The sequence below is a fragment of the Gaeumannomyces tritici genome (assembly GCF_000145635.1).
Source record: "Gaeumannomyces tritici R3-111a-1 unplaced genomic scaffold supercont2.3, whole genome shotgun sequence".
Lineage (NCBI taxonomy): Eukaryota > Fungi > Ascomycota > Sordariomycetes > Magnaporthales > Magnaporthaceae > Gaeumannomyces > Gaeumannomyces tritici.
In genome coordinates, this window is record NW_008804547.1 from 3,862,048 (window position 1) to 3,877,858 (window position 15,811).

Sequence of the window (15,811 nt, forward strand, 5' to 3'; positions counted from 1 at the left end):
CGGTTGGTGGGGGAGGGTTCGGGTTGTCAACGCATCCTGGAACCCGCCCGCTAAGCTTTTCGTTTGCCAAACACGACAGGCGGAAATAACGGCAGACTGAGTCGGTGGTGAGCCGCACCGGCTTGATCCAATCAATTGACCTGATTTGATCGCACGTCAACTGAACCCCGACGTCGCCCCCATCCGAACACCCCTTAGAGGTACATCCAAGTACCTAACGTAGCTCAGCGCGATTTTTAAGGCCTCGGGTTCTCGGGGTCTCCAATCCCCGGGCCCAGTTACTACGTCAGTCAGGCGAAGGGGCAAAAGACCCCCGCACACTCATCAAGCCGTGATAGCCAGCGCCGACACCCCCAGTCACTGCTCCGCCCTAGCATATACATAGTATAGTGCGGGCTACGCTGCCCCCTCTGCATGTTCGTGCAATGGGAGGTCGAATCAACAGAGAGCTCGGGCCGTTCCGAAGAGGGGAAATATCATCATCACGACTGTTCTTGGCGGCAGCACCGTGAATATAATAATAAAAAAACTCCGGCGCAGTTCTGCAGCATCAACACCAGATCCGACGCCACCTGAACAGAGACGGGCTTGGTTCGCATTTACTGTGCAGGACTGGCTGCTCGGCCAAAGACGATAGTAGCGAGGCGCGAGTTGTGTTACGGGACCGCTCTTGAGCTGGGGCTGGTCGGATTCGGGGGTTGCAACCGCCCGCGGCCGCCAATCACACCCGTCCTGAGCTAGAGGTACCGCGATTTACGCTGGAGATACCGGCGGTTCCCCCGCCGGCTTCCCGGCATCCTGTCGTCCCATGCTTTATCCCACAGGGTTTCATCGCAGATATGCCAGCATTCCTAGCGCGGCGGGGTCCACAGCACTGGTCACTGATCCCTCCTCCACGTATGCCAGCATGGCGTCGAAGTATCCCGACGACAGGGCGAGGCACCCACCCACCCGCCACCAGCCCGTACCGCATCTGATTCCGTGTATTTAAGGAGAGGATATCCTCACCATCTCTACCATCAGCTTCGACGCGATCCCATCCTTTGCCTGCAATATCACAAGGTCGGACCAAACAACGCGAAAATGCCCTCCATCAAAGAGGCGCACTGGGCCTCGCTCCTCGAGACCGATGGAACCACGGGTAGGCTTGCCCTGTGGGCTGGTCTCCTGGGAGCAACGGTGAGCCATGTCCTGGGCACTCGCCCGTCAGCAGCAGCCCGTCTGTTGCAAGATGCTGGCTTTTCATGAGAACCTAGACTGATACGCACCTTCTTCTCCAGCTCGTGCTGTACGGCCTAGGCATCGCCGTCTATCGGATATGGTTCCACCCGCTCTCAAAGTTCCCGGGCCCGGTCTCCATGGCACTCACCGAGTGGACCTTCCTCTACAAGCAGCATATGTCGGGGACCATGACAGCGCAGATGGGGGAGATGCACCGCAAGTACGGCAAGATAGTCCGCGTATGCCCCAACCGCATCCTCGTCGAAGGATCCATTGGCTGGAACGATGTTTACGCCCACCGCCCCGGCGGGGACGCAACCGAATTCCATAAGCCTTTCAACTACTTTTTTCCAGGCGACCAGGCGAGCCTTATCGGCGCGCCGACGAGGGACGACCACCGACGCCAACGCCGCCAGCTAGCCCATGCTTTTAGCGAAGCTGCTATGGTTGAACAAGCACCTATTATCATGTTTTACATCGAACTTTTTATCCAACGCCTGGCGGAAAATTCGGCCAACGGCCAGCCCGTCGACATGCTAAAATGGTTGAATTTTGTTACCTTCGATATCATCGGCGACCTTTCCTTGGGCGAATCTTTTCACAGCCTGGAAACTAGCGACTACCACCCCTGGGTACTCAACATTTTCAATGGCATCCGGGGCATCAATAAGAGCCGCTTTCTCAAGTCGCTATGGCCAGTCATGGCCACCCTGTATGGCCGCTTCGAGAGCTCCGGGTCACTCAAGGCCAGCAGGGAAAACCTGAACTACGCCCGGGAGAAGGCCCGGGCCCGCCTCGCGCTCGGCCCCGAGCCCCTGGTCGCTGACCGCGAGCAGGTGGTCGGGCTCGACGGGAAGACGAGGAAGATGACGGTGCGCCGCGACTTCATGACCTACATGATGCGCAACGGCGCCGCCGGCAGTGACGAGAAGTCCGTCATCACCGAGGAGGAGCTCCTGAACAACGCCTTCCTCATCATCACGGCCGGCAGTGAGACCACCGGCACCAACCTGTCGACCCTCTTCTACATGCTCGGCCTGCCCAGCAACCGCGCGTACCGGGATACCGTCGCCGCCGAGGTGCGCGCCGCCTTCTCTGATGCCTCCGAGATGAACCTGCTCAACGTGAACGCCAAGGCCCTGCCGCTCCTGCACGCCTGCATCGAGGAGTCGTTGCGTTATCATTGTCCCATCACCAACCCTCCGCCGCGCATCTCCCGCGGCGCTCCTGTTGGCGGGCACTACATTCCGAAAGGGGTATGTGATGGGCGCCTCTTTTCCAGCTTCCTTCCCCAAATACCCAGGTGGTATCCCCGTTACAAATTGTGAGCCCTGCCCAGGTAAGCTAACCAAGCCTACTTGAAAAAATACAGGTCGTCATCAACGTCTCGGGACACGCCACCTTCCGGAGCCCGGAGCACTTCTTCGACGCCGGGTCCTGGCGGCCGGAGCGGTTCCTGCCGGCGGGCCACGCCATGTACGACGCGCGCTTCGCGAACGACGATACGTCCGTCTTCAAGCCCTTCAGCCACGGCCCGCGCGACTGCATCGGCAAGAACCTGTCGTACGCCGAGATGCGCCTCGTGGCCGCCAACGTCCTGCTCCGCTTCGACGTCGACCTTCACCCCGACACCCCGGCCGACTGGCTCTCGGGCCAGCGCTCCTTTGGCATCTGGGAGAAGGGGCCCCTGATGCTGAGGCTCGACGAGCGCAAGGACCTGGTGGCCGCTTAGGGGGAGCTTGTATTTGCCGATGGTGGTGGGGGTAGTATGGTGAGGTTTGGGGGAGTCTGCCTAGTCTGAATTCTTGCGTGTTCGGGTTGACAGATTTTTTTTTTTTTTTGTAGAAGCACCATCAGCCATTGGCAGACACACAACTTTCCTTTGTACTGACAATTGATTTTTGTTTTATACACAGACAGATTGATTCAATGTCCGTTTGTATTATCACAACCCTGGGGGACATGGTCCGATTTGTCAATTGCCCAATACCCACCCAGGGAACAGCGACCGCCAGTGCTTTGGTGTCATTCACCTGACTAGGAGCTCATGATGGGTGGCCAACTTTATTTTATTTTATTAGAAGTAAGAAATAACTATATATATCGTATACTGGGGTGTGCTTATGTGCTGCCCCTTTTGACAAGGAAAGGAATCAGGTCCGATAGCGTGTATTTTGTACAAAGAAACCCAAGATCCCATATCACGCAACAAACCTGCGTGTCAAAAATGTCCAAGTGAAATGAACCAGACAACCCGCGTGCTGGGACACTTCCAAGACCGAGAGCACACCGAGTCTCTCAGCCGCCATCAGCTTAGGACTGGAGCACGCTCTTGCGGCACTTGGTGCCGATGCAGCAGTTGATGGTGCCGCCCTTGCAGATGTCGTGCGCCATGGCCTTGTTGTCCCTGGGGAAGGTGTAGGCGGCGCCGCGGCAGGGGGCGAAGAACTGTGTGGGCGACGTGGCGCCGGTGTTGGTGCGCGTCGGGTTCTTGCACGAGCCCTTGCCGTTGTTGTTTGGGCAAGTGCCGAGCCCCCAGAGGTTCTTGTTGCAGCCCACGACCATGCGGTTGGTCTCGGCGCAGGCGCAGACGATGGGGACCGAGTAGCCGCTGACGAAGGAGATGTTGATGCCGATCTCGCCTCTGACAAAGGCCCCCTCGATCAGGGACTCGTCCCCGACGATGGCCCGCCCGCCGCCGTTTTGGACGATGGCCACGTTGCCGGCCCAGTCGCGCGGCACGACAAAGGACGCCGACTTGCCGTTCTTGAGCACGCCGGCGCCGACGTTGCCGGCCACGGGTGCAGGCGCGCCGGCGTTGCGCGCGTGCCGCGTGCTCACGTCGCTGCCGTGCGAGTTCCAGATCTTGAAGGTCAGCCGCGTCGGCGCGCGCGCCAGGATGGCCGCGCCGTCCTGGCGCTCGGCCAGATCGGGCGCCGCCGTCGGTGCCGGGGCCGGGGCTGTGACGGGGTCCTCGCCGGCGGGCGAGGGCGTCTCCGTCTCGGCCGGCAGCAGCGGGGACGTGCCCGAGGCCGAGGCCTTGAGGGCCATGTCGATGGCGCCGCCTAGGGCGAGCGGGTAGGTGGCGGGGTCGATCACGTCGGGCTCGCCGACCAGGGGGCCGGGCTCGTCAGAGTCCTCCTGGCGCCGGACCTTGGCCACCAGGGTCGGCTGCGGGGTGGCCATGGCAAGCCCCAGGAGGGCCGCGACGACGAGAGTGGCGCGCATGTTGGGAGAAGGGGGTTTGCTATGATATATAGTGGGATCAGGGCGAGGAGGTATGCTATGCTCGTAGGCTGGTCTCTCTGTGATGGCTTAAAACGCTGCGAACCAGCTCATTTTATATCTAGATTCTGACTATGAGTAGGCATGCCGTCCTTCAACAATGTCGCCTCGAAGTCACCTTGTCGCCGAGGGAATCTCACACCGGCGCTATGCACCCTCGCCTTCTTTGCAAAGGCTGGCGCTGCCACCGTGATCTTCACGCCACCGATACTGAAGAGATTGCAGAAATCCTTCAGACATGACACTGGAACCATATGGGGCAAGCATAAAGCCGTGAATGCCTTCTTCGAACCCCGATAACTGACACGCAGGATTCGTGGCCCCATAAAAACGAACCACAGGATCGGGCACAGCACCGGGAGCGTGTTCTAGATCCGGGGCATGCAAGGGCCTGGCTGGCGTTAGATTCTCGGGCTGGGCCGAGAGCATGCCCCTTTTGGTAATATCGAATAATAGCGTCGGGTGTAAGCGCGTCGGTTCGGGTCACCGCCGGCGTCCAGCCCACCTGATTTTGGACACCGCGGCTGTCCAATCGAGCACCTACGCAGTGATACCACCCAAAGCGGAAACAACTTGAGGATTTGTGGCTGTGGTGAATGTGGCTCACGTGGCTCGAGGTGCCTTGATGATGCAGAGATCAGTCGAGGCCTTGATAAGATGGCGGTGTGTGCTTTCTATTGGGCTGCCTACCAGGGCCCTTTGAAAGATACAACGTGACTTTGGTATTGTGCCAAGATTCTCAGTCCTTCTTTTTGTTAGTTCCCTAGGATCAGGGGCATCGTGCTACCATGAGCGTTGAGGATATTTTTTGCAGGTCGATGTGCCTTGTTGGGCACTTCCCGCGCGTTTTGGGTTCTGCGCTTGCTCGAGGGCTCATTCGGGGCTGCCGCCAACACCAAACCGTGCTGTGTTTGAGCATTGACGTCAGATAGCCTAGCGAAATGGAAATTCGACGGCTGGCCAACTTAAAAACGAGAAACGCTGGATTGTTTTCTGCGCTGCTTGTTTGTTTAGCACCAGATCTAGGATTTGCAACACTGTGCTCCAGCGCGCATCACATAAGCTCGGCACAGTGAGAGCCCTATAGTTCTAACTGTTGGCCCACCACTTCCAGGGCACCCCACCCACCGCTTGCTCTGGAAGATTCGAGCGCTGTCGACGAATCGAAGCCAGAATGGTCTACAATGCTCTATGGCGACGGTATGACGACTGCCGCGAACCTGCAACGCCTGGAAATAGCCAAAACATTCTATCAAAGAATATTCGCGATGCTTCGTGTAGCTGAGATGGACTCTCACGATGGCTATATATTGGTGCTTCCAACACCTCCCGGGCAGACTGGACTTTGTTCCTCAGACAGCAACCAACAAGCACAATAACACAAGCACTCGAACCACTTACACCCTCGACGCACATCGCAACATCACTTTTGCATCGCTTTGAGCGAACAAACTCTACAACAACACATCACCAACCATCTACCATTACACACCAACCATCAAAATGGCCTTCTTCGCTTCTCGCCCGTCCGCCTCCCTCTACGAGCCCAACTACTCGGGCCTCTTCCGGCTGATTGACGAGTTCAACAACTACGCGGCCGAGGCCAACGCTTCCGACGCCGACGCCCCCGCCCCCAGCTCCAACAACCAGGCCCTCACCAACTCCACCGGCGGCAACAACAACGGCGTCAGCAACAGAGCCAACAAGCGGCGCTCGCTGCACAACAGCCTGCCCATCTGGACGCCCAAGTTCGACCTGCAAGAGACGCCCAGCACGTACGTCCTGCACGGCGAGTTCCCGGGCGTCGAGAAGAAGGACATCCACATTGAGTTCGCCGACGAGCAGACCATGTCCATCCGCGGCCGCTCCGAGCGCGTCCAGACCCACTCCAGCGAGGACGTTGAGGAGGCGACCGGCAAGGACGCCGGTAAGGACGCCGGCAAAGAGAAGGAGAAGGACTCGGGCGCCCAGCAGGAGTCCAACGGGAAGGAGGTGGCCCACCAGGACAAGAGCAAGCAGCAGGTCGGCGCCCAAAGGGAGCAGCGGCCCCAGCTCAAGTACTGGGTCGCGGAGCGCAGCCTCGGCGAGTTCGCCCGCTCCTTCACCTTCCCCAGCCGCGTCGACCCCAGCGGCGTCGTGGCCAAGCTCGACAATGGCGTGCTAAACCTTGTGGTGCCCAAGGCCGCGAAGCCCCAGGGAAGGAAGATCACGGTGACGTAATCCGCTGGACACCAAGGTCGAAAGATTGTGACTTTTCTTTGCAGGAAAAGCGTTGTTTTACCGGAATGAGCGTTGAGGTGGTTTTATCAAGCGCGTGACGAATATCGACTGTAAAGCTAGCTGTTTTCATTGTATTTTTGCAGTTAATCAAGTTCGGGTTTGCAGATTTGGATTATTCCTCAACACCGGACCCGGGAAAACGTGTCGGTGCAAAGCTTTGAATAACCTTGAAAGTAATCGCAAGTGTCACCCAGGCTATGACCATTGGCTCGAGTATGGCGGGAAGTATGAGGGCAAACCTACACATGATGACTTCAGAGGGCCCAGGCGCAGAACTGTATCAATGTTGGCAAACTCTAACTATGCCCGCGAGCGAGTGGTATATAAGCATCCCTACCCGCCGCATGAACCGGAGTCTTTGTCCTCTTTCTCTCTCTCTCTTGGGGGCGACTGTTCCCTTTGCTCGCTAAGTCGTCTCCCCCTGTGCCGTTCGCTGCTTAGCAAAGCTTCGGCGAACTCGTACAGCCGAAGTGGTCCCTCTGTCCCACAAGAAGCTCGCACAGCCCAACCACGACGATACCGACAACACATCGCCCAGTCAGTTTTGTGGTTGGGCTCTGGGCCGCCAGCGCCAGGGCTTTTTACTCTAGCAAGCACAAGATATCTAGAGTCAAAGTTGGCACCTCCGAGGAACAACAAGCATAAAAAAAACAAGGAAGTGTCTTGGCCCAGACCTTTCTTGCGACACGGGAATGCGTCAGCCCATCACGACCCTTCCGCACCCGACCCTCCTACGCCCCAAATGTTGCCTTTTAGCGGCTGCGATAAAATCGCTGGCTGGGAGTGGTACAGTTTCTGTCATCACTAGGCGCCGATGTTATGCCCATCCTGTTCAGGGCAGGATGGCGTCAATGGTCAACAAAAGTGTGCACCAGCCTCGGGTGGAATAAGTTTGGTAGCTGACTCAAAGAAAAGAGACAAATTTCCATTCTCAATACAGGGCTTTGAGGTGATCCCAGCACCCGCGGCTGTTTAAATATGGACAGCCGTCTACTCCTGTGCTTGTCCCGTATCGCATTTTCAGGTGCTCTTACATGCGGCCTTGACAGTCCAGGCCGTTTCCAATGCAGACGGGCTCAGGATCCGAAGTGTTTCCTGGCGGGAAGTTGCATTATTTGGTGTGAAGGCCACCGAACTTTGCGTCACCAGGGTTGACGGGCTCGCTCTTGTACGCCTCGCCAACGATTTGAGGGAGCTCGTACGCCGTGGGAGGGGGTGCAATCTCCCTCCCCTGGACCTGAAGCTTGAGGCTGGGGGCCGAAGCCACGGGGGTGTAGGAGCCGTTGATCTGGATGGTTGGTTAGTTCAAGAGTTCATCGGCAGGGCACCTCAACCCCCTCGTCGGCACGTACCTGTTTAATCTCGGCCCGCAGCTGCCCCTGGAGCTTGGAGACCATGGTCGAGTTGCCGGCCTCGTAGCCGGTCCCGTTGGCGCTCGACCCCGCCACGTCCTCGTCGCTGATCTGCAGGAACCGGTCGAGCGCAAAGGTGGAGTAGGTCACGCCCGTGGTGGGCATGGACGGGATGCTCATGCGGCCGGCCCTGCGCGAGCCCACGTAGAAGTAGATGGTGCAGGGGAGGTCCAGCTCGCCGCGCTCCACCTCGGCCTGCACCGAGTACGAGGCCTTGGTGTCGACCGGCGGCGGGGCGCCGCTGCCGCAGCCTGGGCCGTCGCCGTAGTATCCGCCGCCGCCACCGCCGCAGGTCGGCTTGTCGGATGGGGCGCTCCCGCCGTCGGTTGGCTGGCTGGGCGCTGCCTCGATGCTGGACGCTGGTGTGCTGGGCGCTGCCTCGACGCTGGAGGTCGGTGTGCCGGCCTGCTCGCTGGCGGGTGCACTGCTGCTGCCATACGCCGGGTCGCTCGACAAGTCGTCTCCGCCGTAAGTGGATTTGCTGTCCTGGTAGTCCGAGCCGGCCTCGTCGGTATACACCGCCGACCGCCTAAAGAGTCTACGGCGCTTGCCCTTGCCGCCTTTATCCTTGCCACCCAGGCCGAGGCCCAGAGGAGGGCCTGGGGGTGTCGGGGGACCGCCGGGGCCTTGGCCGATAGGAAGGGGAATGGGGACGGGGACTGGGAGCGTCGCCCCCGGGTTGCCTCCGTCGGGTGTGGAGGTCGGGGCACCAGACCCCTGGGTGTTTGGGCTGGCGGCAGCGGCTCTGGACGTGGTGGGCGCAGAAGAGGTCGTCCGGGCACTGCTCGTGGCAGAGCGTGCGGTCGAGGAGGGCCTCACTGAGCTGCTGCTGGACGAGGAAGTGGTCGGCTGGGACCCGGCGAGTCCGCCGCCGTACAAGCTGTTGACGGCGGCGATGACGGCGGCGCGCGTGCCCTCCTTGCCCTGCGACCAGTCGTCGATCTCGGGATAGGTGTAGCCAAAGGGCGCGATGTTGGCGACGGACCGGCCGGTGTGGAAGTTGCCGTTCGTGTCCCGGTAAAAGGGGCGCAGGGGGGAGTCGCCGTTGACGGAAGACCCCCCGACGGTGGAGAACTGGCCGTTTGTGGCCATGGCGACGGTCTGGAAGGTGTTGTTGTAGTTGATGGCCTGCCACATGGCGATGTAGCGGTCGACGTTGCAGTGGTGCAGCATGAAGATGGGGTCAAAGGCCGAGTAGTCGAGGTAGGCCATGACGGCGTACATGGTGGTGTGGACATCGTTGTGTGGATTCTCGAACGAGGCGCCCTGGGATGCCGTGGTGGCCATGGTGTTGTAGTTGGTCACGCGTGTGAGCACGTTGTAGACCGAGTCCTTGAGGGACTTTGCCACGTCGGCGAGGTTGCTGTTGACGATGTTGATCTGGCTGTTGCCCCGGCTGTTAGGCTGGCGCGTGGTCTCTGGCCAGCCCCACAGGTTGCGATCCTGGCTGGTGGGAAACCAGTTGCTGTTCAGCGGGTACTGCTGCCACTTGTAGCTCCATAGAGGGTTAGGAACCGTGACCTGGCCGTCCGGCCCGTTCACCGTGATGTTTGGAGTTGATGCCACCTGTGGGAGTGTTGGGTTGGCGGCCCAGTCCCAGTAAGGGGCGCGCCAGCTGGCTGCCGCGGCCTGGTATTCCGCTGCGTTGCTGCCCGTGTACATGGACGCGACGACACTGACATGACCCGAGAGGGTTTGCTCGTACAGTGCCAGGTATGGCCGATGCCACGCGGGGAATTGGATGTCCTGTGATTACAGCGGCGGAGGGTGAGCGATGATGGTTGGCACAAGGGAGCATGTTGGGACCATACATTATGGGGGCAGTAGCCCCTGTTGACACCACCTGCCACAGCCTCAACCCCGTTCCAGGCGATATACGGCCGTCCGTGGATGCCTTGCGATTGACAAGCGTGAGTGTCAGCATGCAGTAGAAGCACGTGTCGAGGAGCCGCAGAGGCGCCAACCTGCTATCTGAAAGTATGACAGTTCGTCATCTTCCGCCTGTGACTGGAACCTCAGCAAGCCCAGGATATACAAGTCCCTGTGCAAGTCCCAGAAAAGCGTGAGTATATCGATGTAAGTGACTCTGATGAGCCCCCTTTCCAAGAAACAGGCCTACCATTGGGCACCCGAGTTTTGCAAAGTGTTAATATCCAGACGAGCCGGGCGCTGGCCGGTCGCGGTGTTGACACCACTGGTGACTCCCGTGATGGCGACGGGCTGGTTTTGGCCAAGTGCAAGACCAGGTGCCTGAGCCAGTGCCAGGAGCACAGACACGACAAATCCGCGAACCGGAGACATCGCGGGCGAATGCGATGAGAAAAGAGCGAAGGAAAACGAGTGTGAGAGGCTGCAAAGAAAGGAAACGAGCGTCTATCGGTTGCGCCTGAGCCGACCTCATCTTGGTCTGGAGCACACAGGGGTAGAACTGAGTGTTTATATCGAAAATGGAGATCATGACAAACCCAAGCGCAATGACACTGATGAGTGCTAATTTGCTCCATGGGATTGCCGGCACCGAGGCCAACCAAGCCTAACGCTAGGCTCGACACCAACAAGGCTAAGGATACGAGCCAACCCAAAGAAACTCAGTGCACATCTCACAGCCGGCCAGCAGCACACAGCAATCCCTTGCGGCATATGAGCAAGCGTTGGTGAGCGCGAGACTGTGACCAACCAGAATAGGGGCTAAAATAAAGGGGCGGGCCAAACAGAGCGCTGGCAACCGCCCGCCGCCTCCGCACGGTTCTGGAAGCACTGGCGCACCAACAATACCAAGCTTGGGTCCGCCTATAGGACGATGCAAAATTGGGCGCAGACGCAAGCAGGGCCCCCGTGTTGGCCTCGCGGCGCGCACGAGCGGAGGATGCGAGAACGACGGGACTATAGAGGCTGTGAGCGTTGTGGCGTTTGCGCCTCCACTGTGGTCACGCCGCGCGCGCAGCGTCCCATTGGCACGACGGCTTATTGCCCGCCGTTGCTTCAGCTAGCCAGTAGGCGCGCGAGCGTCCCCTTGCGTGGGCGTTTGGGGTCTACCGTTTTAGCGTTGGCCGCCTTCCTCCTTTGGTCGATTTTTGTTTCTTGGTGGCCCCCACTGGCGAGTGCAGACACACGCAGCGGAAAGCTCTCCCAGGCACGCGTCATACACTCCGTCTGCGGCTGGCCTGACGGCGGTACGGCGGCTCAAGCTCCCCAGACAACTGGCTGCCAGAAGCGGCAACAGCTATTTGCTGGCCCGGCAGCACCTAGACGGCAATCACCCGCCGCACAGGCCTTGGGCAGACAACTCCTCGGTTGAGATTTGGGAGTGGCGACGGCTCTATGCCGATCCATGGCGGCTGCTCGGTCCCACGGCACTGACCCGGCACAGACCACAGGGAGGGCTTTGTGGCGATCGGCCAGGACTTCTGTATCTTGGTCATGACGGAGAGCAAGCAGAGGCTCACCTCCGTGGCGGAGAAGGCCCTTACCGGCCCGCATCGATCACGGCGTATAAAGATCTCTTGAACGGCATCATATGGGACACCATTTTTTACTCCATCATCACCATCAACCGATTCACTCACTGGTCTTTCAACACTCTCTTCTTTTTGCACTTTACCAACACCTTCACTTGAACCCGCAGGTCGCTCGTCAAATACAACCTCGCTTCTCTCTATCCAACTTACAAAACGCACTCTTTCAACCATCATCACAATGGGCAATATCAGCAAGCTCATTCTCTTGTCGCTCGTGGCAACCTCCACTGTTGTGGCGTCCCCTGTGCGGGTCCCCGGCTTCCGTGACCTGGTATGAATTCCTTAGGCTATCGGACTACCTCAATGGCCTCCTCTGATCAATACCAACACTCTCTGCACTCTTTAAGGCCATTCTTCCCCGCGGCGATTACGGCAACGGTGGAGGTGGTGGTGGTAGCCCTGGCGGCGCCGGTGGCTCCAAAGGTCCTGGCGGTCCCGGCGGCTCGAAAGGCCCTGGCGGCCCAGGTGGCAACCCTTGCGACTACCCGAGCAACGCAAACAACCCCGCCTGCGGCGGTTCGGGCTCCTCGCCGACGGGTCCAGGCGGTCCCAAGGGGCCCGGAGGGCCCGGCGGAAACAACGGCCAGGTGAACTGCGACTACCCTAGCAACCGCAACAACCCTGCCTGTACCGGCACCGGGTCCTCTCCCAGCAGCCCTAGCGGCCCTAAGGGCCCTGGCGGAAACATGGCCAGGTGAACTGCGACTACCCCAGCAACGCCAACAACCCGATGTGCTTCCCGCCCGCCCCCACCGCCACCACCCCGACCGACAACAGCAGCCAGCCGACCGACACTACGACGCCGACGAGCAGCTCGTCCCCCACCGAGGAGACCCCGTACCCCGACACCGGCCACAACTCGCAGAGCCCCTCGCCCCAGGACACTTCCGACTACACCGACGGCTCTTCCGCCCCCACCGACAGTGGCTCCGGCGACAACTAGAGTGGCTACCCTCAACCAAGGGGTGCTTCTATCCAGCTCACTAGGCGTGGGCAGCTTCCCACCTCGGCTGACATCTATGCACGCTCATTGCTCACATACCTCAAATGGTTTTTTTCTTTTCTCGTCTCTCGTTCTGATCTGCATTTCACGGAGGATATCAGAGGCCAGTCGCTCATCACGCTAATTTCGGCCTTGTGCACACAACAAAAGAAGGATTGCTCTGTTTCGATTCATGGTGGCGGAGCGTAATCAGTTTCTGGAGGACTCGTTACTCTTGTTTTCGGCAAGCCTTGTCTTTCTGGGTGGTTGTTCTTCCTTTTCTCATGTCTGATGGCATCGAGCCAAAGCACGGAGATTACCGTCAATATAGCCATATTCTGGCCATGACGCTCGCACTTCGTATTGATGAAACACTGGCAAGAGTTCCAGCCAGATCAAAAGCCACCATTGATTAACACTAACATGGATGAATCAAGAACCGAGGAGAGCAACCACCAAAATCGCAGACAACCAATTCATGTAAACAAATCAAATGAACCGTCGCCGCCTCCTACACCACTAAAGAAACAGAAGGGTATCAAGAAAATAGCGGCAGGATATCAAAGTGCGGTATACTGCCACAAGGTACGAGTGCCAGGAGCCGAGACAGCAGCTCCAGGCTCGTTCGTACTGCAGTCTTTGAGACAATGCGTCAAGCGATCAGCCGGAGTCGCCGAGGACACCAACCATCAGCGCCCCACGCCTATTGGGGCTGCCCTCCCTGGTACGGCTGCTGCTGGTATTGCTGCTGAGGCGGAATCTGCTGCCCGTACTGGTTGGGCTCAACATATCCGGTCTGGCCATGCTGGGGTGGGACCTGTTGCCCATATTGGTCCGGCTGAGCGTACGCGGCTTGGGGCTGCTGGGACACCTGGGAAAGCTCGTGGCCGGGCTTGGGCTCGCCGGCCTCGGGGCCGGTAGTGCCGGCGGCGGGGGCCTTGGCCTTGCGATACTGGATGAGAGAGATCACTACGGCGTGTGAGATTGTTGTTAGCCGAGGCACCTTGGGCAGAGAACGGGACCGACAAAAAACGATCAAGGTGGAGGAGGGAGGGCAGCGCACCGAAGAAGACCAGGGTGGCGACGAAGAGGAGCCACGTCAGAGCCCCGACACCAGCAGCACCCTTGATGCAGCCGGCAGCCGTGTTGTACTGGGCGGCATCGCGGTAGCCCCGGACTGTACCAAGCGCGCTCCCGTCGGCGGCAAGGGAGGCCCAGGTGGCAAGCCAGAAAATGACGCACGCGATCTCGACGCCGCTGAGAAGAAGGAAGGCAAGGGAGGTTAGCAAGGTGCGCAAGCAGATGACGCAGACAGAGAGCATAGCAGACACAGTGCATGCAAAGGAAAAACGTACAGCTGGGCCCAGTAGTTGTAGGCGATGGGGAACGCGAGGATGCTGATTGCGAGCCATCCGATATGGATCAGTGTGAGGGCGAAGGTGAAGGCCGCGATCCCCACGCTTGCCCACTAGAAAGCACCCAGCACGTGGCGTTCTGGTCAGCCCGGCTTCCTGGGAGAGCACGAGGGGGCAGTAAAGGCGGATCTCGCTATGAACTTACAGAGGAGCCGAAGTACGAGGCGCCAACGGCGACCAGGATCAGGGTCAGGAGAGCAAACAGCAGTTGCACCACGCGGATGATGGCGATCCAGATGGGCGTGGGCGGGACGTGCGAACGGTCCAGGCCGTCGTCGCCGCGAAAGTTCCAGAAGTTCCCCTTCATGACCACCATCTTGACGGTTGCTGCGCTTACGCGAGAGGTTTTCTGGTTGTCTTTTCCTTACTGGGGACAGTGAGATGGGAGGTCGGGCCGCCGGATGGGGTGTACAAGGCAGAGAAAAAGGAGGATGGGGGAGTTCTCCAAACGGGCTTATGTATTAAATTGGATGACAACAACAAGACGCCCTTTGTTCGAATGTTTATACCGCCCGAGCCGTTTGCGTGGAATGGCAGAGCTCAACAGGTCGCCAGCTTCGTGGGTGGCTTGGCTTGGAATGCTCACAGAATGACGATGCGAGGAGCACGCAAAAAAGTTGTAGCCCAGGCTAGGCCGCCTCGCGTATTTGAAGGAAGTAACGAAAGCACACGGTCTGGACCTGGCTTGCGTCAACCCCCATCCCCAAGGGATGATGACACCACAACCAAACGGAACTCTCTTTGCTGCGCATCTCTATTGCAGCCAACGAGAGTGGAAGAGATGCGGACAACTAACAAGGGTGTTTTTTTCAGCTGGCCGGGGTGAGGAGTCGTACCCGCACGTTGGAGCCCTCCCAACCAGACAAGCTAAACCCAAAGCGAGAACGTCAGTGGCGATCCCATCTCGGGTGGCTTGGAACGGCTTGCAGCGACGCGAGAAAGATGCCGGCCACGCCAGCTGCCCGCCAAGCCGAGGCGCGCTGGTCATTGGATCTCCCACGGCGCCTCCATCGCTAGATCGATCGAGGCCAAGCGCTAGAAAGCAAAGATACACCTACCCCCCACATGGGCTTTCTTTAGAGCGGTGACATTGGCGCCTCAGCGAGCCCAGCGACGACGACGTTTGCACAGGTCAGTGAATTTCCGATCTGCAAAGGCTCTTTTGTTTGCATGGCGTGACCTGGTCATTAGCGTGGTGCGACGCAATGGGAGTTCTCCGAAAGCGGAACCGGGCCAATCAACTGCGCCGCCCTCGAAAGCTTCCCAGTAAGGCCTGCCTAGACCCCGCATTCCAGGGAGCAGGTGGGATGCCCACCACGGGGAGGAGGGGTAGTCTGGAGTCCAAGAATAGTGCTCGGGCCTGGGTATCGACCCCGAACCCAGGCGGCTAGAGCGGACAAGTGGCTCTGCTCATTGCCTCGTTGTCTGTGCCATGCGTTGCGAAAGCTGGTGGGAACTAGGCACCGCAAGGCAGAGACAGGGGAGTTTCGGAAGCAGCATCTCCTTCAGCTGATCTGCCTGGGCTGTCCACAGACCCAAATCGTCAAATCCAAGCCCGGCAAGCACTGCGACGGTCTCGGGAGTTGGTGGAAGTGTGGTCACACCACGGAAAAGCTGCATTGTTGATCAAATATTGCCCCACCGTCGACTGCCGCATGCGGTAGTCACAGTGGGGCCGCCTCGTAACCGTCCAATGGT

At 59.1% G+C, this 15,811-nt stretch overlaps 7 protein-coding genes across 7 annotated transcripts; 3 read left to right on the top strand and 4 right to left on the bottom strand.

Moving 5' to 3' along the window:
• The first annotated feature begins 1,003 nt into the window (after window positions 1–1,003).
• Window positions 1,004–3,435, top strand: GGTG_06397 (hypothetical protein). The gene is made up of 3 exons (XM_009224214.1): window positions 1,004–1,179; window positions 1,281–2,477; window positions 2,594–3,435. The coding sequence occupies exons 1-3, from the start codon at window positions 1,084–1,086 to the stop codon at window positions 2,951–2,953; spliced, it is 1,653 nt and encodes a 550-aa protein (XP_009222478.1). The 5' UTR covers window positions 1,004–1,083; the 3' UTR covers window positions 2,954–3,435.
• Window positions 3,273–5,491, bottom strand: GGTG_06398 (hypothetical protein). Its single transcript, XM_009224215.1, has one exon. It carries the CDS (start codon window positions 4,447–4,449, stop codon window positions 3,535–3,537), a length of 915 nt encoding a protein of 304 aa, XP_009222479.1. The 5' UTR covers window positions 4,450–5,491; the 3' UTR covers window positions 3,273–3,534.
• A 299-nt stretch (window positions 5,492–5,790) lies between these two features.
• Window positions 5,791–6,892, top strand: GGTG_06399 (small heat shock protein). Its single transcript, XM_009224216.1, has one exon. It carries the CDS (start codon window positions 6,010–6,012, stop codon window positions 6,724–6,726), a length of 717 nt encoding a protein of 238 aa, XP_009222480.1. The 5' UTR covers window positions 5,791–6,009; the 3' UTR covers window positions 6,727–6,892.
• A 1,005-nt stretch (window positions 6,893–7,897) lies between these two features.
• Window positions 7,898–10,499, bottom strand: GGTG_06400 (hypothetical protein; the record flags this gene model as incomplete). The annotated part of the gene is made up of 5 exons (XM_009224217.1): window positions 7,898–8,074; window positions 8,139–9,944; window positions 10,010–10,092; window positions 10,163–10,239; window positions 10,318–10,499. The coding sequence occupies 5 exons, from the start codon at window positions 10,497–10,499 to the stop codon at window positions 7,898–7,900; spliced, it is 2,325 nt and encodes a 774-aa protein (XP_009222481.1).
• A 1,395-nt stretch (window positions 10,500–11,894) lies between these two features.
• GGTG_06401 (hypothetical protein) lies at window positions 11,895–12,659 on the top strand (the record flags this gene model as incomplete). The annotated part of the gene is made up of 3 exons (XM_009224218.1): window positions 11,895–11,987; window positions 12,064–12,410; window positions 12,431–12,659. The coding sequence occupies 3 exons, from the start codon at window positions 11,895–11,897 to the stop codon at window positions 12,657–12,659; spliced, it is 669 nt and encodes a 222-aa protein (XP_009222482.1).
• A 152-nt stretch (window positions 12,660–12,811) lies between these two features.
• On the bottom strand, window positions 12,812–15,036 carry GGTG_06402 (hypothetical protein). Its single transcript, XM_009224219.1, has 4 exons — window positions 14,259–15,036; window positions 14,054–14,166; window positions 13,762–13,955; window positions 12,812–13,667 (listed from the first exon to the last, which is right to left on the bottom strand). The coding sequence occupies exons 1-4, from the start codon at window positions 14,427–14,429 to the stop codon at window positions 13,402–13,404; spliced, it is 744 nt and encodes a 247-aa protein (XP_009222483.1). The 5' UTR covers window positions 14,430–15,036; the 3' UTR covers window positions 12,812–13,401.
• Window positions 14,958–15,733, bottom strand: GGTG_06403 (hypothetical protein; the record flags this gene model as incomplete). The annotated part of the gene is made up of 2 exons (XM_009224220.1): window positions 14,958–14,980; window positions 15,172–15,733. The coding sequence occupies one exon, from the start codon at window positions 15,731–15,733 to the stop codon at window positions 15,524–15,526; it is 210 nt and encodes a 69-aa protein (XP_009222484.1). The 3' UTR covers window positions 14,958–14,980; window positions 15,172–15,523.
• Window positions 15,734–15,811: the final 78 nt, after the last annotated feature.